Source organism: Narcine bancroftii, chromosome 6 (genome assembly GCF_036971445.1).
Source record: "Narcine bancroftii isolate sNarBan1 chromosome 6, sNarBan1.hap1, whole genome shotgun sequence".
In the NCBI taxonomy this organism is placed as follows: domain Eukaryota; kingdom Metazoa; phylum Chordata; class Chondrichthyes; order Torpediniformes; family Narcinidae; genus Narcine; species Narcine bancroftii.
In genome coordinates this window covers 184,641,116-184,663,638 of record NC_091474.1, presented here as the reverse complement: position 1 = coordinate 184,663,638, position 22,523 = coordinate 184,641,116, and the positions used below count along the sequence as shown (strand labels likewise).

The window sequence follows — 22,523 nt, the reverse complement described above, 5'->3', positions numbered from 1 at the left end:
GCTCCGAGAATCCCCCGTTGCACCTGAAAGCAGCTGTGGGCAAAGCTGCTAGCAGCTTTCAGGTGCCTAGCAGTGGACAGGCTGTTGACAGTCAGCTGGCGATCCGCTGACAGCCACCCTCCCAGCTGCCGACACCTATACTTCCCACTGCCTGACAGTCCCCCGGCGGGGGACTGCGGAGCTAGGGGCGGCCGGCGGGGGACTACAGGTTTCAACTGTCCATTGTGTTCGACTGCTGAAACGTGACAGAAATCTGTGACCTTGCTTTTCGTGCTGAAGTGAATCCGTGGAGGTTGACATTTCCCTTTCACTGTCCCTCCCAGCCCCATAGTCCCCCGCCGGCTGGCCCTCTTTTCCGTCACGTTTCAGCAGTCAGACACTGACCTCTCCATCAGCAGCAGCGCTGGATCGTTTGAAAATTAGGTTTTAAAATAGTGCAGTTATGTACAGGTTCAGGCACCTCAGCCCCCACATCAGTGCTGAACACAATGGAGAGTTGAAACCCGTAGTCCCACGCTGGCTGCCCCAGCCCTGCAGTCCCGTGCCGGCGAGCTGTCAGGCAGCGGGGAGGCGAGCTGTCAGGCAGCGGGGAGGCGAGCTGTCAGGCAGCGGGGAGGCGAGCTGTCAGGCAGCGGGGAGGCGAGCTGTCAGGCAGCGGGGAGGCGAGCTGTCAGGCAGCTGCCCCTGCCTGGACTCTGAAGCTGGCGTTTGCTCTGCGGCCCCTCTCCCAGCTTCAGACCTTTCAGGTGGCAGAACACCTCCTTCAGCGTTGCCACCTGATCGTCCCTCGTCGCAGACACCCGCAGCCTGCTCTGGAGCCACATTCTCCAGGTGATTCCACCTGAAAGCAGCTTATGATGAGCTATTATTCTGCTTGACCCACTGACCTGCATCCAAATCTAATCTCTCCATACCCCTCCCATCGATGTTCAGCCAAATTGGTCTTAAATTTCAAAACTGAGCCTGTATTCATCATTTCAGCTGACAGCATGTTCCACACTCCCACCACTCTGTGTGAAAAAGTTCCCTTTAAACTTTTCCCCTTTTGCCTTTAATCCATATCCTCATATTTTTCTCTTCTAACCTCAGTGGGAAAAGTCTGCTTGCAGTTAGCCTATTTAAACCCATTATAATTTGGTATACCTCTATCAAATCTATCCTCATTCTTTTCCACTCCAGGGAATAAGTCCTAATCTGTTTAACATTCCTTACAATTGCAGGAGATGTCACTAATGACTGATCAAAACTGCTTCAGTTTGTGGCAGAGCTAGAAACCTAGTTGGATGGATTTAAATAAAATGTTTTGGGGAGAAAAAAAAAGACTGGCATACATTTGAGAGGATAAATGTCCACAAAGTCTTCAGAAGGAAGGAATATTGGAGATGGAGCAGTATCATTATGTTGTTGATTTTGTTAGAGGAATGATGATAATAGATTTAAATGTAAAGAGAACAATATCTATGATGAGAAAGTATTGATAACATGGGTGCTGTCTGGATTGTAAGATTTTATTTACGTGGAAAGATAGGAGCGAAGGAGGTAGAGGATAGTCATAATCGTTCACCCCTGGTAGAAGTTTCAAAAATCAAGAAGTCATAGATTTATGTTGACAGTTATAAGTTTTAAAGGGAATGTGAGGGGAAATCACTTTTCACAGAAAATAGCTGATATCTAGAAATATGTTGTCAGGTGGCTGAAAGAGATACAATCACTGTTTAAGAAATGTTGATAAAGGGATTTAAAAAGGCAAGGCCTCAAAGAATTTAGACCAAATGTGGGCAAATAGGAGAAGTATGGATAGGCAAAAAGTTTAGTGCAGATGTGGTGGGCTGAGGGGCCAGTTTCTGTACTGTACATCTATCGGATATGAATTAATTCAGAGAATGGGAGGTCGGTGGATCTTTGCAACTAGGATTGAGGGGTGAACGATGGGTTTGATGAACATAAAGACTTTGCAAATGGCACAAGAGAACAAAGAATGCACAATAGTGTGCAGAATGGGAAGCACATGTTGAGAGGACTGGAAGGTGGAAATGGAGGATGATACAGCAGACAGCACAAAAGCCAAGTGCACAGACTGATCGGGGAATAGCGAAAAATTTTGGCAGGAGAGCAGGGCTTCACAAGGCTGTATGAGATCCAATCAGATCTGATGGTGCACAGCTAAGCAGTTGACTTTTTACACAACCAAAACTGCAGTCCTTGCAATATTCTTTCAGAAAAATGACGAGCATGACGAGCCAGATTTTACCTGCTATAAAACTATCATTCCAAGATTGAAATATTTACCTTCAATTGGTCCTTTAAGTTTGTTAAATAAAGCTTGTATTTCAGATTGACAGCCAGCTTCTACATCATCTTCAGTTAATACTTTCAAATATGATTCTGTAGTGTTGACTGGACTAATACCAGATGGAAAATCCTGCACTGTGGGAACCTTGCTCCCTTCACTCAGACCATTTTCTAGATTGGTCTCTTTGGCTGTTCTAGTTGAAATGTCACTGTTCAAGGTAATTTCACTATCCACAGAAATACCTTCATCTAAAGGAACACCAAATATTGGAGATGAATTTTCAGAATGAATACAAATTTTTGATGTAGGTTGCAGTAATAAATTGTCAAACATGATTTCTTGGTCATTGAGCCCTTCTATTTTCACAAGCAAGTCATGTTTCACAAGGTCCATGGGATCAGACATGACTGTTGGTTTCTCCTCAGTAGTTAAATTATTTATGCAATATTCTTCGCTTTTCAAGACAGATTGAGTTCTTGTCACTTCCACCACATCTCCACAAACACCATTTCCAAATGTTGTAGCACTTTCCTCTTTTACTGGTGATGACGCAAGTTCGGTAAAAAATTCATCAGATACATCTCCCATACATTTTTTGACAGGATATTGATTTTTCAAAGAATCAGAAGCCTTCACCTGTCGGTTTTTACTCATGCTCTTGAAGCGATTAAATGGATTTAGATCCTTCTCAGCAGATAGATCATCCCAATCTCCAGGCCTATACAGGGGAGAGAGATCCTGTGGTACATCACTGTCAGGATAAATGATGTAGGCATTTGGGATGTTAAATCAAAAATAAAAATGAATGCAAAAATATTGAACAAAATCTAAAATCTTGAAACAAAAAAAATGTAATGAAGAAAATAACTTAAAATGCATGTAAAATAGCAAAATGTGTAATTAACAAATCTCAGAACTCTTGGTATTCAAACAATTGAAATCATAAGGATATGGTAAAGCAAATTCAGAAAAGGTTATTTTATACATAAAAGCCTGTAGAAAAGTAAACATTTCCAATGCTCCAAACAGATAATTTCTCAATGTTATTAATTTTAAATAATGTAATTTTCTTTTTAGACAATACTTTAATTTCCTTTGTGGTTTTTTTTAGACACTTTGGCTCATCTTAAATGTGCCACAGCAGAAAGTTACATATTGGAATTTTAATAATGAATGCATGCAAAAATGTTTTTCCAAAGCAGAAATGGACATTAAACAAATTTACGATGGACATTAAACAAACTTACGATGGAAGGGCATCTTTAATCTTCATGTGCGAGATGTCATGGTACAAGGCAATAGATACGACTTCTTTCATAGGACAAATGAGTCCATACTCCTCACAACCATTTTCTATTACAAGGGTATCAGACTTGTGTGGATCAAACATTATGTTATTTGGAGTGACAATCATAACTCCTCCAACCACACCCTAATGGGGAGAAAAAAATTACATACAATTTTATAGGTTCTACAAGGGAAGTTAGAATTCAGTTACAGCTTTTTTTTTAATAATGAAAATGTATTGATACAACTCATCATATTTACTGTTACTCTTAAATTCCAAGAAAGTTTCATTTTCATCGAGTACCTCTTCAATTGAGCATTTCACAGTACTTTGCAAAATAATGTTGTGGTAACGGACAGTTAAGTGAGCAAAAGATCTCCATGAACTGCAATGATGTGAACGAGGAGTTGATTTTTTTTTGTGTGGGGTATTGGTACAAGAGGATCACCTTCCTTTACTTGCACAATGAGATGCACAACCTATCGACAACTCTCCCATGGCATCATATTGAAGGACCTTCATCAACTACATGAACAGCTTTAAACAAGACTGTTAAGTCATTCCAGTTTGACTGGTCAGTTTGGTTTGTGAAAGTTGAATATCCAACAACTGGTTTCTACAGAAACAGGTAGAAGAAAAATCTGAAAAGCAGGGGTGTAATATCCTGAAAAAGCCATATGGCTGAAGAAAATGTAGCAAGGCAATGAACACTTCTGGATTGGAGTTAGTGAATAAAGCTAGCTAAAGGGAAGACAGTTGTAAAGATATAGAATAATGTGATAAATAGTTGTTAATTGCTTAAATGTAATATTTCTTAGATTATATGAATACTAACAACAAAAGGGTTTTGTAAAATCTTTCTACATTGAATTACAACATTATTAGTCAATGAGCAGAATTCTTTTTTAATTTTTCTCCTTTTCCTTTAACTACTTCATTCTCAAAAAAATTATTGATATAGGTTCACAAATACTAATTACCACTATATTGTAGCTAAAACATCAGAAAATTTGACAAAAGCAGTGACTACAAAAACACCAGCAGCAACGAAAACAACAGTTCATGCATGTAGCGTGTGCAGATGAAACCACACGATTTGAAGCATCATTGTAATTAGGTAATAATGACAGCTCTGACCAGAGTGCATTAAAAGGTTCAAAAAGTAAATTAGCATAGTTTTAGCTTTGTATATATATTGATATATGTAAGCTGGGCTTACGAAAAATGTTTTTGTTATAACTTCAGGGATATTTTTATTAAAAAAATTATAAATTTCTGCTGAAACACTGCACAAAAATTTTATAGACAGTCATTTTGATATCACCCCTCTGATGGTGTAACCTGGTGCAGTTTGCACCCCCCTAGTGACACCAGTGAGGAAATATGATGGATATCTATACAATTGGTTTCAACCATTGCTCAGATTGTATGAGAATGAGTTTATTGTCATATACACAAGTACAAAGTAAAAATGCATTGAAATTCTCAACTGCTGCAGTCACATGCATACACAAATTAAACTAACAATAGTATAAATTAATTACCACAATATGGCATGACATTTAAATATAAATACATTTCAAAAGATCAATAAATATTTTATTGATTGCCAAAAAAAAAGAATTTCAATGTTGCACAGATCTTTTGGCAATCTTGTAGTGGGTTATGGCTATAATACAGGAAACTTCAGGAGCATGATAACGGTTTGAAAAAATTCTGTTGTAAAGCACAAAAGTCTGCAGACACTGTGATTGAAGTAAAACAATACTGGAGAAACTCAGCAGGTCAAATAATGTACTTTATGTAGCAAAGATAAAAGATACATAACCAACGTTTTGGGTTTGAGCCCTTCATCGACATGACAAAATGTAGGCAGGCGTCCGAACAAAATGATGGGGGTGGGGTGGGAGGAAGAGGGGCAGGCAGAAGAGCACAGTCCCAAAGGCAGGAGGTAATAGGTGGATAAGGGAGAGAGGGCACATCAGAAAGCAGGGGGAGGGGAGATGACTCTGTGAATGGAGAAGGGGGTGGAGAGCTAGAGGAAAGGAGACAAAGGGAATGGAAAGGGAGGGAGAATGGAGAGAAGGCTAGCAGAAACTGGAGAAGTCGATGTTAATGCCACCCGGTTCCAGAGGTGTTGGATTTCAGGCTTTTGTACCTTTTACCTGAAGTTAGTGGAGAGATATTATACCCTTGCCTTTCAATCTGAAATTTCTGCGCTCAACCTTTAAAGATTGGAACTCATAAAATTGGGCCAGTGGAGTACCCATGCAATATTTAAGCTTACTTTTTATTTCAGATGTAAATGTTCTTTTTACTTCCAAAATTGTTTTTTTAAATACATTTTTACTGTTCACATTTATGAGCATCTCCATGTGATACATAAATGCATCTTGAGATGGTACATTGATCACAGAATGAGGTCAGTACATCCAGCACAAAATATCCAGCCAAATTGATTTTCTCCATAAAACATTGACTAAAGGATCAACACAACCAGAAATTGCTAACCAGCACCTCCCCCTCTTCTCCAAATGAATAGCTACATTTTATTTCAATCTATATTTTGAAGTAAATGGATTATTGGGCACTGCAAAAGTTATTTTCCACTCATGAATATTTAAAATAACCAAGGGTTATCAGTGACAGCTTTGGAAATCTTAATACAATTTTGTGCATTAAATCTGGGTATGAGCATAATCATACAGAAGAGCCTGGATCAAGACTTTGCTCTGTGAAATTTGTGTGGAAGCTGGTATTCAAAGGCTACTCCAGATTAAAAGAAGATAGCCATAGGAATGTGCCACTTCATAACAAAGCTTGAGATCTGGAACTCCATCATGGACATTCCTAGCCACAGAACTGAATGCTGCTCTGCTTTCATAGCTCAGGAACTCAGGCATTTTGATATTGGCATTACTGCAGAGATTTAAATAAGACAGATATAAGGTAGCCATCTTAAAGACCTAGCTAGTGGGTGTATCTTTTTCGGTAGGAACAAACTAAAACAAGCACCACCTCAAACTAGCACCAGCCTGCACTGACAGCTGCTACCTGCCCAAACTGTGGAAGTGCCTACAATTCCCACATTGGCTTCTTCTGCCAAATCGGAACCCACAAAACAGGAGTGGAAGCAAATCATCCTCAATTCCAAGGGACTCTAGAAAAAGCCCCAAATCTATTCCTGTGCAAGTTATGCAAAACATTTTTATGTAAACAAACAAAAATTTAAAATAGTCTTAGAAATGCATTGTGCTTTCCTAACGAAAATAATAATTAAAAATCAAAAATAAGAAGACAACCAGTAAACCTGTAACCGACATCAACTTACCAAAGTTCAAGTTCTTACCAATAATCCAAGTGGAATTCTGGGATTTTGTAAAAAAAACAACATACATTTAAATGATTAGTTATAAAATGTATTAAAATAATTAGTTGTTACCTCTCCATCTGTTATGTATCTGCAATTCATTTTCAAAAACTTTTCAGTAAGTGGTTCATCATCTTCTGAACCAGATGATGTCAGTCTCACAATAGGTTGTGAATGCACCGGTGAAGAGAGAAAATTCCTAGCAGTTACTTTTCTTGCAAGATCAGCATCCTGTAAATGTTAGATTCCTCAATTAGGTTAAAAAATTAAAAAAATACACAAGCCTCTTTCTCACAATTAAAATGGTTCCAGAATTGGAAATAATTGTGCATTCCAGTTAATTTTTTTGGCTACATTTTTACATTAAAAATTCTGGTCTGACAACAGGATTTACAATGACCATATATTTTGGCATACAAGTCAAGTCGTGAAACCCTCAAAAAATTTCTCGGGGGGGGGGGGGGGGAGGTTATCTTATATGCCGAATATACTTTTGAGACCTTAAATTCACCAAAAAAAAAATGATTGCCGTCAATTGGGCGTACAAGTCGATGCTGGAAGCACCTTGCCAACGCTGATGCCGCCATTCCCCAATACCTCCCCACTGTTGGTCACCACCATAACCACTCCTACCCGGGTCCATGAGGTTGTCATCGTCACTTTAGCCTGGTAGGCCAAGGTTCCTGCTTCCGCCAGGAGCACGATGTCACCACTGCAGTTCGGTGGGCCACAGTCTGATAGGCCAAGGATTTTTTTTAGTTTTTTTTTTACTTACTTAATTTACAGCTTTTTACTTAATGTTACTTGTGATTGGGAGGGGTCGACTTATACGCTGGATATATCATAAAACCTTTAAAATTAGGGTGAAAACTGGGGGTCGACTTATATGCAGTAACATTATCCTCAGAACAAACCATTGAATAACAACTTGGAACTTACTGGAAGTTTATCATACTCAGGATCTGATGAGGGTGGAGTATGAGGACTTCCACAATCTGGGGAATTCGTAGCAGCAGCAATTGGTGTATCTGGAACATACAAAATCTGAAAGTACAAAAGGCACTTTGAATTTAAGCAAACTCCAAATGTATGTCAAATGTTAAATTAGTTAAAATTATTTTTCTAAAATTAGTGAAAACTACCTGACCAGGAACGACAACACGACTGTAAAGCTTGTTCATCTGCACAAGTTCATTTGGAGTAATATTGAATTTCAAAGCTATGGTGTTAATGGTGTCCTGGGACCCAGCCTATAATATATTAAAAAAAAAACAAATGGAATCATCTCTCTAATTCTATATCTTAGCATCTTACACAAGAGTATTTGTTTCCAATTTCTTCTTGGATTAATATAGATTTTTCACTTATCTATCTTTCTAGCAAAATTTACATGCATTACTAGCTGCATACCTTACTAATTAGGAAGTAAATGCTTACCATATATTCTATGGTTCCCATTGGCTTCGGAGCAACCATTTTTTTTTCCTTATTTCTGTTCATCTGACCATCTCCTTTTTTCAAAAAAAAAATTGGGTTTCTCAAATTAAAGGCAAGGTAAGCATTTTTAATGAATCAACACTATGGTTATTCAAAACTTCAACAATCCTTAAAAGATGAACAAATTCATTTGAAAGATCTTTGCAAATTATGTTATTTCTCAAGATCAATTTCAAATTATCAATAAACTTACAGAGACTACTATTCCTTTACTATATATTCAAAAGCAAGTATCAATTTTAAAAACTTTGGCTTTAGGTATCCAAGAGAAATATTTATGAGCTCCAAGTTCCTTAATATAAAAAAATTAATATCCATTTACTGTATGATGACAACCAAGTATGTTTATATTTTAAAATAATAAAATTTGTAATACTGAAATTGCTTTCTGCAGCAATTTTGTGCAATGTCATTTCTAATTTGCACAATTTAAAGAGTGCAATGAGACACACATAAGCTTTTGAAAAAAGCAATCTGCTAATTCATCAAGACCCTTTTCCCAGAATCGTTGCTGCTCAACCCATTGAGTTCCCTCAGTAGACAGTGTTTTTGCCTCAGATGCAAACATCTACAGTCTCTTGCATCTCCACATACCAACTCAGGTTTTTTTAGCTAACACACAAAAAAATTAAGATGGACTAATCCATGAAAATTTAGTTTAATTTCCCTACTCTACTAATTACTCATTCAGGCAGTTTGTTTGAAACTGTTCTAAACCTGTCCTATTCTAGTTCCTCCAGCAGGTTATTTTTCATTAAAAATCCCACTCCCTAAAAAAAAACTTCCTGTAACATGTAATAATATATAATAATCCTAAGGCTTCAACATCATTTCCATTAACTAGATCTAGTAGGCAAGATTGTCCATTATCACCTGCTTTATTTAATTTAGCAATTGAGACTCTTGAAGAATTGATTTGGTCTGATCCTGATATTAAAGGATTTAAAGTTAATCAAGAAGAATATAAAATTAACTTATTTGCTGATGATGTTTTGATTTACTTGACAGAACCAATAGATTCGCTATGCAAATTATATTTAAGATCGAGTTATAAATTGGGATGAAAGTGAAATTATGCCCCTTATACTCAGTGTCAACAAGATACCCAATTTAAATGGCTAATGAACATAATAAAATATTTAGGGATACAGGTAGACAATAAGTTAGAGAATGTATACAAATTAAATTATGTACCTTTACTTAAGAAAATTAGAGAGGATTTGAATAAGTGGAAGATATTGCCAATAACATTATTGGGTAGGGTTAATTGTGTTAAAATGAATAAATTTCCAAGAGCATAATATTTATTTCAAACTCTACCAATAATACCACAAAAGATTTTTCAAGACTTAAACAAATATATAATTTTTTTTGAAAGGATAAGATTTCTGACATTTTTTTTGATGAGGAAGTAAAGCCAGCCAGCATGGATTAGAATAGAAATTGATAAAATGGGAGAGAGAAAAAAATTAGAAAACTTTATATACAAATGGGAATAAAAATTATTATCTGGGAAAGGGAAGCACCCTTGTTGAAACATTTGATTAATATTTGGAATAAACAATGATTGAGGAGCACTGACCTGCCTAAAATGCCTTTGATACAAAATTGACTTATTCTATTTTGAATGGATAACCAATTTTTAAACATTTAGTCTCTGAAAGGAATTTGATATATAGGAGATTGTAATGAAGGAAGGAATTTAATGTTATGTGAACAAATTGAAAATAAATATGGGATACATAATACACTTTTTCATTACTATTAATTAAAGGTTTACTTAAAAGATAAATTGGGGGGGTGGGGTGCCACAGTATGATGGTGTGAGAAAAGGAGATGGAATGAAGACTCTCCTGGGGGAATAAAATTAAAACCCGAAAATATTCTATGTTTATTAAAAACTCCCAGAACCTACCTGTAACATACTGGGCATGGCTGGTAGAGGAAAGACAGCAAAAAACCAAGTTAACTGTGAGTAAAGAAATGAAGAAAATGAAGAATATGCAGCCTACCTTAATATTAGAGCCTGGGGATCAGGTTTTGAGGACTCCATGGACAATATGAGCAATTACTACTTTTCTGAAGCCGGAAATATGGGGAAATTGGAGAAGATGGCACTGGAGCAGTCCAGATTTCTCTGGAAGAATACCAAAATGTGGTGCACATGCATGAAGGTTTACACCCATGCATCACTGAAATGAAACAAGCTTCTGGAGACTCAACAGCACCACTTCTAGTGCTGTCAGAACTGAAGAACTACAACTTGGAACAGTGCTGTCAGAAACACCTGTTTTTTTGACAGGTAGTTATACAGAAGGGAGACCAAAAAGAATCAGATGAAGAAGGTCAAGGTTCAACTATAAAGTATCTTTCCTCATTAATGATGGGTCAATTTCAGATTTTAAGAGAAGATGTACAGAATATTAGAAGTGATGTGATGCTAGATCTGACATGATAAAGTATGCTGCAGGTTAATAAAGTTAAAGAAAAAGTTCAGAGAGTGGAATTGGATGTGCAGATCATTAAAAATGATATGGTTATTTGTATGGATAGAATTGAGAAGGTTGAAAGTTCAGAAACTGTTTGGGGGAAAAAACAGAGAAATTAATTGTTGGAAAAAAAATGGACATATTAGAAAACCATAGTAGATGTAACAATGTTAAGATTGTTTGTCTTAAAGAAGATTCTGAAGGAAGTGAAAAGCCTGTGTGGAATTTTTTCAAAAATGAATTCCTAAGGTAAAGGGCAAAGAAAACTTTCCCAACGGAATTGAATTTGAGAGAACTCAAAGCCTTGAAACCACTGTCAACTCAACCACCCAGGGGTGTATTCGTTAAATGCTTACATAATCAAAATAAAGAAAAAAATAAAATGTAGTGGTCCAAATGGTATGACAAAATATGGGACCTATGATTATTGATGGAAATAAATTTTTCTTTTATGCCAATTTGAGTAAGGCAGTGGTGGATAAAGAAGAGTTTAATCCAGTAAAGATGATTCTTTGGGAGAAAGGTTACAAGTTTACATTCAGAAACCCAGCTACATTAAAGGTGTTTCTGGACAATAATCAATCTAGGTTCTTCGTGACAGCAGGAGAAGCAAGAGCTTTTGCGGAATCTCTTTCTTCAGTTAAAGAAGATCATCAAGTGGGAGTAGAAGGCTCAAATCCTCAACGAGAAATGCAAAGGAAGGCAGTGCAGATACAGCTTATATTTAGTCGTACCATTACAGGTCTTAAGCTGTCGAAAGGAGTTGCAGATTGTTCCTCCGGGCTTGAATCAAATGGTCATAATCGATGAAGATCAAGTAAACTCTGACCTGGAAACGACCAGTGATAGACTGAATAAATTTTATAATTGATTCTTTTCGCCTCTGGGAGATGGACATTTTTTCCTTGTGGTGTGAGCCACAACCATATGGTGGAGGAGAGTAGTGCTGTTTATTTTTTTATTCAGCATTTGTGGGGGAATTTATATAATCTCTTGGTTTATTTTTTTCTTTTCTTTTTTTAATATTTTTTCATTGGGACAGAAATGTTCACAGGAGTTGCTGTGCTTAATGGTGAAGACCTGGGAGAGTGGGACTGAAAGAGATTGAGATTCAAAATAATAGATGGGAATAATACACTAAATTTTCTTGTTTTAATTTTAATAGGCTTAATAGTTCAATTAAAAGAAAAAAAACTTGCTTATATGAAAAAGATGAAAGTGAATATTGCATTTTTACAAGAAAAGCATTTGACAGAGAAAGATCATTTGAAATTAAAAGGGAATGGGTGGGTCAAGTGGTAGCTTCATTTTTAAATTCTAAAGCAAGAGGTATAGTAATATTAATAAAGAAACACTAGAGGTGAAAATTCAAGATGTTATAACAAATACTGTCAAATTTATTCTGAAACGTGGACACTTATGAGCATTTATGTACCAAATGTAAATGACAGACTTTATATGGGACACTTTCTTATATTTGTCAGAGTCACATGAGAAAAAATATTAAAAAGTGAGTTATGTAGAGAAAAATATGAAAAGTACAATAAATGTGAGGTTTAGGCTGGTACAATATAATTTTATTCATCAGTGTATTTGACACCACAAAAGTTAAACAAATCAAAACAGACCTTTTTGGATTTATGTTTTTAGATGTGGACAGGAAATTGGTATGTTTTTCCATTCCACTTGACAGTGTCCTAGAGTTAAACCCTTTTAGTTAGAAATATGTAATTTATTGGAATGAATAATGGGGATTAAATTCCCACAGGATCCAATGTTATTTTTACTGAGTAATATTAGAGGTGTTAAATTGAAAATGTATCAAAAGAAGTTTGTTCAAATTGCTTTAGCAATAGCAAGAAAATGTATCGCCACAACTTGGAAGTCTGATACAGATTTGGGTATAGAAAGATGGCAAACTGAAGTTCAGAGTTGTATACCACTTGAGAAAATTATTTATAATTTAAGAGATAAATACTATCTATATATTTTGGAAGATATGGTGCTCATATTTACAAAGTGTGGGTATGAATATTTAAATGAAGCTCTGACATTCCATTTCTCCTTAAGGTCTCAATATATTAAAATAAACTTTAAAGTAAGTGCTCCTGTTGAAGGTCTCTTATCCTCTTTTTTCTTTAAAAAAGGGATAGAGGGGGGAGGGGGATTTCTTTACTCTTTTTTCTTTTTATATATTTGTATTTGAATTTGATTTGAACTATTATCAAATTATGTGAATTCTTTGTAGTTTTAAATTTGTAATAAAATTTTTAAAAATACATAAATTGGATCCAACAATGCTATTACCAAAATGTGGGGATGCAGAAATGTTGATACGTTGCAGATATATTAAGAAATTTATTTCAGCTATGTATTCTTTATTGCAGAAGGGGACTTTTAAACAGGGGATACATAGGTCCAGACAGCGATGAGATGGATCTAAATATTAACATTGATGAACAAAATTGGTCAGATCTGTGCCGAGACAGTATGACAAACAGTATAAATGTTCAATATAGATTAGTTCAATATATATTTTTTACATTAATTTTATCTCACACCATAGAAACTAAACAAATTGAAATCAAGTTTACCAGATCAGTGTTTTAAATGCGGTCAAGAGATAGGTAACTTTTTACATTCTACTTGGTCCTGTCCTAAAGGGAAATCTTTTTGGTTAAATTTAGCAATTTGTTTAGAATGGATTACATGAATTAAATTTCCACAAAACTCAATGTTATTTTTATTAGGTAATATTAAAGAGATAAGACCAAAATTGAAATTATCAATATATCAAAAAGAATTTGTAAAGATTGCCTTGCCAGCAGCAAGAAAATGTAGAGCAGTAACACGGAATTCAGACACCCACCTAGATATGGAGTGATGGAGTGCAGAGATGCATAGCTGCATTCCTTTTGAGAAGATTGCTTATAATCTAAGAAATAAATATCATGTATTTTTGAAAATTCGTCACCTGTATTTACAAATTGAGGGAATTAATTTATAGATGTTTTCCCCAAGCTTTGAACCTCAAGCTTTGAACCTTGTACATATCAAAAGATACAAATGATTAGAGCTGTGCGGGGAGGGGTGCCCCCTGCAATCAGATTTCTATACTTGTTTTTCTTACTTTTCTTTATCCTTTCTTTCTATGCTTTTTCTTATTTCATTTTGTTTCTTGGGGTTTTGTTTAGGGGAAGGGATTGGGGTTTTATATCATCATGTAATGGATTTTATACTAATATTTGATTACTGCATTTTGCATCTGGCTATGATTAAATGTAAAGAAAAAATTTTAAATAAAACTTTCAAAAAAATGTTGCTACATTATAGATACCATCACGCTCTGTATGCCTACACTTCAACTCGAGCATCTCTCAAAACCTCACTTCTGTTAGAACTTAAGGCCCTCTTCTCCAAAACATTTTCACATTCTACCAACCTTGCCAAAGGTCATACACAAATCAAGTTAAATATAATCATAAATGCCCTTACATAGTCAGCATTGGTATACTTAAATAATTACAATCAAGAATTTATAAACTAGCAAAATCTCACATATCACATACTTCTGATCCATCATTTACAACAAATTTGTTCCATCTCCATATCTTAATTTCATCTCAGCATCTGTTTGAATATTATATTTCTTAATGGCCAATTGCTGATATTATTTGATTTGTTTTTAAACCCAAAGGTCACTGTTTCAATAATTAAACCATATAAAAATATGAATTCTGGTAACTAATTGCACTTTGAAAGTTTCCTTAGCATTCTATATTTGGTTTAGAAAGTGAATGTATAATTTTTTTTAAATTGTTTGCACCAAATCTTGTTACATTAACATTACAGAAAGTTGTCAGAATGCATGCTTTTTCTGCCAAAATATCTTGGAGTGAAATTTATGGTCAGCAAGCTGCAACATAACAGCCCCATGCATCTGTCCCCAAGCTAAGAGATATCTGTATATTTCCCTAGAAGTTTGTATTTCCACCATTGGCAAATACCAAACACTTTTCGGCCTGGAGTCTTTACTGTCAGATGCCTCTGCGCTGTACCAACGGACACCTCGTATCTGATTAGCATGAACATCCACAAATCTCCCAGATAGAGAACTGAGACACCTGCCTGACCATGAGCCTGCTCTAGATTAAATCTGGCAAAAACAAAGCAACCTTTATTAAAAGGAATGGAAGACTTCAGCTTCTAAGAGAAAAAGACAAACTTTAAATGCACTGATTTGAATGTGGTTAATAACTTTTAAGTGTTGTAAGGATCTATGCTGCACTTCTATCTCTAATAACACAGGGCCAGATGGATCACTCACTAAGGGGTTAACGAAACTTAGGGCATTGGCGAAAGAATTAAAAGCCCAGTCTGGAGTCTCCAATCCTGTTTTATCCTGATTACAGGGAGTGTTTGGGAGATGGAGCACATTGTTAGGACAACTTTTGCTGGGTTTGTTCATTTCTGTATCAATTTTTATCACTTGTGGCTGTTGTTGTATTCCATGCATTCGAACGCTGGTCACGAGGACCATAGAGACAGCCCTTGCTGACCGTGATGAACTGCCTCCGAAATATCAAGCTGTGCAGGCTGTGGAGCAAGACTATCTCACATTACAGGAGACGGAGAAAGTTGCTGAGATCGATCTGGAGTCTGAAGGGGAATGTGATGGGAAGGAGGGATTGTGAATTAGATTGTTACACATATAATTTTAACCTTGCTTGTAACCCAAATATTATAACATTGATTGTAACACAAACATTATTAATCAGATTGTAGAACAAGTATTATGAATTAGATTGTAGACCATATGTTAACTTGGGAATTTACTAATGTACGGGGGGTTAGCTAGTTTTTTGCTTGGGGGCAAATGGGATGAAACTTGTAAACGGGCAATGGGATCGGGGTGACGGATGGGGGGTGTACGCAAAGGAGGGTTGGGGGAGCCCTCGCCCACCAGCCGAACTGCCCTGTGAACAGAACCCGTATAGAGCTTGGCAATAATAGGCGAACTAATGTAACGCGGTGGTAGCATAGTCAGGGCGAGATTGTCCTCTAAAGAGGACAAAGGAGGGATTGTAAGGTAAAACATCATGAGATGGGAATGTGTAGGGAGTTACCCTGTACAGGGCAGTAACAAGAAGGGGAGGTGTCCTTGTACTCCTGTTAGGTAAAACATCATGAGATGGGACCGGAGAAGGAGTCACCCAGTACTAAGGAGTAACAGAATGCATCCTTGTACTTACAAGATAAGAGAGACATTGATGGATTGAGAGGCAGGAAGCTAGCAGGGAAAGGATAGCAACAGTTTTAGTCATTGGACAAGTAATGATATGATGATGTTCTAAGCATGTATCCAAGGGTATAAAAAATCACCATTTTGCTGATAACGGCAGAATGCATTCTCCGGCTAACTTTGTTAGTCGCAAGTGTTACAATCCGGTAATAAAGAACAAAGAACCCTGATTTCGACTCAGCCTGGTGTTTGTCTCACTCATTCATGAACAAAGCAGACCTAACAGTGTTCAAATATATTTTTATTGTGTTAAAATTAGTTTTATGGTAGAAAATAGAACTCAAAGTCATTAAAAATATGAGTGAAGATTTTGACAGTTGGTGTGTCTGATAGGACCTCACAGGCTATTAAAGCTAAACTATTCATTCAGCAGACTGCCTGCACTGAAAGTACCTTTCAACTACCATCTTCTACAATGAAGTTCTAGAAACCAGGCTCCCAGAGCAAGGCTTGCCAGAACCATGGTGGAACTGTTTGCTGTCTTACAAGCAGGCAGTTAGCAATTTTGGGGCAACAGCAATCTGCCAAAATACTCATCTTAATCAAAACCTCATAACACATTACCAACAATCTCCACATCAAAAATACCATTCCAAAAAATGTCCAAAGGCAAGAAACTATAAAAGAATACTGCAAATCCTGTAAATTAAACAAAAAAAGCCTTTTTGCCAAAGTACCTAATGAAAGAGAAAAGCAAGTTTTATAGAATAATTTATAAAGGCCAAGGCTATCCATCCAAAGACAATTCCTCCAAGGGTAAAACAATGATAAATGAGGCCAACAATGGTCACCAAAATTGAAGGGCCACAGTTTTTAAAAGAACTTGAGAGATGGGCAAAGCAGAGAGGTGAGATTGCAATTGATCTGAACAAAAACAAGAATTTAAATACTAAGGCAAAGCTTGGTTATTTCTTGGGTGCACAGTGGTGCAGTGGGTAAAAATGCTGCTTTACAGCTCCACCAAACAAGGTTCAAATCCTCATCTCCAGTGCTGGGTGGAGTTTGCACATTTTTTGGGATTAGTTATTTCTTGTCACATGTAATGAAATACAGTGAAAAGACCATAAGATTTAAGAGTAGAAGGCGGCCAATCAACCCATCAGGTCTACTCTGCCATTCCATTATGAGTTTATCCATTCTCACCCTCAGCCCCTCTCCCTTGCCTCTCACCATAACCTTCTATCCCCTGGCTATTCAAATAGCTATCAATCTCTTCCTTGAATATACCCAATGACCTGGCCTCTGCAGTAAATTCCAGAGATACCATGCAGTCTTGGACTCAATGAGTTCCCATTGTGCAAAGTAGCTCACTTGGTACACAACAAGTGAATCTGTCACCTTTCTAGTATATGTGATTCTCATATGTTCCATCAATTTTGGGCCCTTCAGCACAACTCATCGATGCTGACCAATTTGATTAGTCCCATTTGTTTGTATTTGGTCTAGATCCTTCAAAATTCTTCCTGTCCAAATATCGCTTGAATGCGAAAATTGTAGCCACTTCTATAGTTTTTTCTGGCAGCTCTTTCCACTTATGGACCATCCTCTAAGTGAAAAAGTCCCTCTTAAATCTCTGCGCTCCCTCCTTAACCTTCGTCCTCTAATTCTATAATCATCCACTCAAGAAAATAAAGACTATGAACATTCACTTCATGTATGTCCTTCATGGTTTTATAAATCTCTGCATGTTCATCTCTCAGCCTTCTACATTTCACAGAATAAAGACCCAGCCTATCCTTACAACTCGAGCCCTCTAGACCTAAGCTTGTGTTTGTGTACCAAAGTCGAACAGCTGCCACACTCCAGCAAGTTGAGATTTTTTTAAAAAAGGGAGTGAGGGAGGGAGTTCTTTGAGGAACACTGAGTGGTCAAGGATCACGTCACCTCCTCCAATGTAGCTACCTGCCTAATACTTTGAGGATTTCCTCTAGATGCCAGAGTTTTCTCCCATATCTGATGGATGTGCAAGTTTGTAAGTTAATTGGTTGCTATAAATTACCCCAGTGCAGGTGGGTTGTTGGGATATATTGGTATTATTATGAGCTTCTGTTTCAGTAAAATAGGATTATCACTGTAAGGGATGGTATAGACAGGAAGGAATGAATGGTCATATTTAACATTTCACACAAGCACCATCACAAGTCACAACCCAGCAACAATTCGGTACATTGGAAGAACTGAGGGAGAGCTTGTCACAGTCTGTTCCAGAATTCGATACATTCGCAAAGACAAATTTTATGATTTTGTGAGGGAGAACCATTCTGACGGCTGATGAGAAAACTGCTCTTTGAAGAAGCTTTTGTGGCCAGCCATTTTTGTGGAATTCAGAGCAAAGCATGCCCTGTGAATGACTGGGCCATTTTGGTAGATTGACCTGTGTCAGGAGGGTTTTTTTTTGGGAAATAAAGTGCTTCATTTTGATTATGACTAACAATGGAGGTCACTTGGAGAGACTGCTTCATTTTAAGCGTGACTAGCAGTGAAGTTACTTGGAGAGACCGGTGTCAGGTTCTTGGAAGCTTTGTGGAGGCCGCCCAGTTCAAGTCTTGTCTACAAAAGGATCAGGAGTGTTATGACCACAACTCAGGTGGATGGATATTTCTTCAAAGGCAAATTCACGAGTCTGTAGCAGCCACAACTCCAGTCTTCCCATCAGTTCAACATTAATTGTGGGCATCAAATTTCAAAGGCCTGGGATTCAACACTGAATTTGAAGACTGAGCTTTGAAGCACCTTTCTAGATTTTGGCCTGGATTGTAATGGTTTGGGTAAATGTCACACACATACACACTCTAGACATCTATGCATAGTTGGGGATAGATTTAGTGTTCAGGAGAGTTTAAGAGTAAAAAATAAAATTAGTGTTTTAAAATGAAACAGTCTGGTTCATTGCCTATTGCATTATGCGCAGTTCACAACAGTATAATGGGGTTAATGAGTACTGAGAACTTGCATAGATTCAATGACTCACAATGTGGAATCTTCAGCTTAGTACAAAATAAAGTGTAAGGCTACAACTTGGACCCAGCAATGTGATTAAAAGTTCATTTCAAATACCAAAAGATGCTTCTAATTAGCACATCATAATCAATTAGTTGTAATATGCTGCCAACATTCACATCTCTAGAGGGAAGATTGAATTAGCTAAATTCCACTCTCAGTCAGGAAAGGATTCAGTGCTAATCCTTCCAGCAATAGAGTCCACTGCTCTATTCCCTATATCCATGTGACTACGTAATCAAAGTCAACTTCAACATAATCTATAAACTTGTTGACGACACTACCATTATTGGTCAAATAACGGGATATGATGAGTCCGAATACAGGATGGATTGGGCCAGAGCAACAAACTTGCTCTCAACTTCAATACAAGGAGCTTATTGTGGAATTTAGATGTTTTAAGGAAGGGGGGGGGGAAAGAGGTGGAGTGGCTGAGGGACCACACACATGTTGGCTTTGACAGCGCAGCAGAGGAAAGGTTAGTACCTTCAAGTTCCTGGCAGTCCAGATATTGAAGCATCTTTCCTTGAACCAGCACATCGAGGCAACTGAGAAGAAGGTACGCCAACCTCTACTTTCTAAGAAGTTTGAAGAAATTTGGCATGTCATTGAATACTCTATCAAACTTCTACAGGTGTACAGTGGAAAGCATACCGACTGATTGCATCATAGTATGGTTTGGTTATTTGAGTGGCCAGGAACACAGAAGACTACAGAACAAAGTAAGCACAGCAAAGTCCAATTAGGTCTCCAACCTATCCATTGAAGAAATCTTACATGAGGTGCTGCTATAAGAAGGCAGCCAACATCATAAATGAACCCATCACCGTGGTCACAACATCTTCTCACTGATATCTTTGGGAAGAAGGTACAGAAATCCAAAGTCAAACATGGTTCAAGAACATTTTTTCCTTAATGACCATCAGGCTCCTGACTTTCCTTTACTACTTTAATACTTAAAAAACATACATGTCTGCATTTTTGAAACACCACTTTTTTTCCTCGCACTAACTATAACTGAATATTATTTTTTAAAATATCTATCTCTTTCCATAGAAGGCTAATTTAAATGTAAAGTATTGGAGCTTTTCTGGTTATTTTTCTCCCCATAAAAGAACCTGTTTGGCTGCAGCCAGAATGAATTTTGGTACATACATTCTTGTACTTGTTCATCTGACAATAAACTCATTATTATCATCAACATTTGCATCCTATTAATGAATAGGCAAAGAATCAAGGTATATGCCTCAGCTCCCAAATTAGAATAAAGTAATTAAACGCTTTCTTGGTCATTCTTTTTCCATTTATGACAAAAATAAACAAGATCTTTAATACATTTTACTACATCAACATTTTTGTTATATTTACTTTTGTGGAACCTGTAGTAACATACATACTGGTTGCCAACAAGGTTGCTAACCCTCAAACTCATCCTGGCCAGCAGCAGTCACTAATTTCAAACTTCATTCCTACAGCTTTATTGAAAAGATAGACTGATAATCAAATATATTATAATTATCAGCCATAATGTGCCAATGAACTATTATCCAGAATATCTTACCATTATTTTTCTTACAGCAGGAGAGACTTTGAGCCCTTAAGGTAACAATGTAAGCTCCATATCCCATTCCATCAAAAAGATTAGTTTTAAATGAATGCAAGGGAATAGGGAGGTCCCAGAGAAAGAAAAGGTCAAGTGCTATCTCAAACATAATGAATAACCAAGTTCTCTAACCAAGGTCATTAAACAACTCAAATTTCTGGGCACATTTCATTTAAATAAAATATGCAAACAATCAATATTTCTCCCTTTGGCATCTGATAAAATGGGATTAGTTTTCTTGTCTAGAAGTTGATTACTACAGGTATTGTATCTTTGTCACTGTCTTAACTACCTATCAGAAAAGTACAAAATATTCTGTTCCAGTTTGTTGTGAATCTTAGTCTTCACGAGGAAAGGAGTTCATAGTTATTGGTCATTAATTTATTGGTAACTTTATCTGCAAATTGTAGAAATCACTAAGTTTTCATGGAGCACAGATGAACTGATTTTTCAGGCTACGTCTTGTCCTATTTGTTAGAACTGAGAAAATTACAAATGCACAACCTTTAAAAAGTTTTTTGAACAAAGAATAGCAAAATAGGCCTTCCAGATTCCCATTGGCAAGAAGTCTTACCCACTGCACTCCAACCAACACAACTCCACACGAGCTTATGTTCACTTTCTCGAACAAATCTATATCCAGAACCACCATCCTGGCTTGGCTAACTGTACCAGGGCAAGGTGTGCTGAAAAAGCATGTGAGGAGGAGCGTGATAGACTCTTGATTGAGAAGGTGCAGTCGCTGCACACCAACCCAACATATCCCTACGTGACATAACCTGATGACAGAGAGGACACAGTCTCGATTAGAGACCTGGCACCCACAGAAACTGAGGATCCGACGCCTCAAACAAGTCAATAACTACCAAGTACACCACCTAGGGTTCCAGACGACACAGCTTGGGAACTGGGTCAATCCACTCTGCGACCAGAGCGAGAGCCCTTGAGACCCAAAAGCTCAGCACCACAGATGGTCCAGAAAGCCCAAAGTCCACCAGTATTGAAGGTACTCAACCAGAATAACTAGACCACCTGACAGACTCAACTTGTAAATTTTTGTAATGTGGCAGTATGAGCAGTGGAAGAAACATAGCCACCATGTTGAGGGTCATTAATGACAGTTTTCATTCAAATTCAGCACACCCCTTTAAGGGCAGTATGAGCTCAGTCACCTGGTGCGTTGTGACATCATAATCGCTGCCCAGGGTGCGTGCTGGAAGGGATGCTGGAGTCAGAGAGAAACCTCTGATGATGCCATTTCCCTATGGCTGCCCCGCCACGTACCGATACAAGCGGGGCTGGTTCGCCATGAGGATGTGCGCTGCCACACAACCCCCCCACCCCCCCCCCCCAGAGGTGGCGACATGACCTGTTGCTTTGGCAGCTGGCCTTGGCGCTTGGGCGCTGCCATCTGCACTGGCTGTGGTAAGTCCTAAAAAGTTCCTCTCTCCCCCCAACGTCCAGGGTGAAGGTTCCGCCGGACCGGTGCAAGACTTTATATGGCCCCTTGTACAGTCGCTGTAGTGGTGCTCCTTGTGGTCCCCTCCGCACGAGAACAAACTGGGCCGAGTCGAGCTCTTTGGGGAGATGAAACGGCCAGGTGCCATGGCGTGGCAGGGGTGGGGAAGCTAGGGGGGCTAGTCGCTTGCGTAGGTCCGCCAGCAGGTTTTTGTCGGTGGTC

At 37.6% G+C, this 22,523-nt stretch overlaps 1 protein-coding gene across 15 annotated transcripts in view; it reads right to left on the bottom strand.

Annotated features, from left to right (window-relative positions):
- LOC138736839 (nuclear receptor coactivator 7-like) overlaps positions 1–22,523 on the bottom strand; it is a 156,947-nt gene that overhangs the window by 49,572 nt on the left and 84,852 nt on the right. For 7 of the 15 annotated variants that reach the window (XM_069886932.1, XM_069886931.1, XM_069886937.1 and 4 more), the window contains 6 exons: positions 8,389–8,462; positions 8,094–8,201; positions 7,891–7,995; positions 7,024–7,182; positions 3,541–3,725; positions 2,290–3,044 (listed from right to left, as the gene is read on the bottom strand). In XM_069886932.1, the coding sequence (XP_069743033.1) occupies positions 2,290–3,044; positions 3,541–3,725; positions 7,024–7,182; positions 7,891–7,995; positions 8,094–8,201; positions 8,389–8,462 (1,386 nt within the window). Of the gene's footprint in view, positions 1–2,289; positions 3,045–3,540; positions 3,726–7,023; positions 7,183–7,890; positions 7,996–8,093; positions 8,202–8,388; positions 8,463–19,725; positions 19,818–20,016; positions 22,129–22,523 lie in introns of those variants that run through there. The other 8 variants (XM_069886934.1, XM_069886935.1, XM_069886936.1 and 5 more) reach the window with 7 other exon arrangements.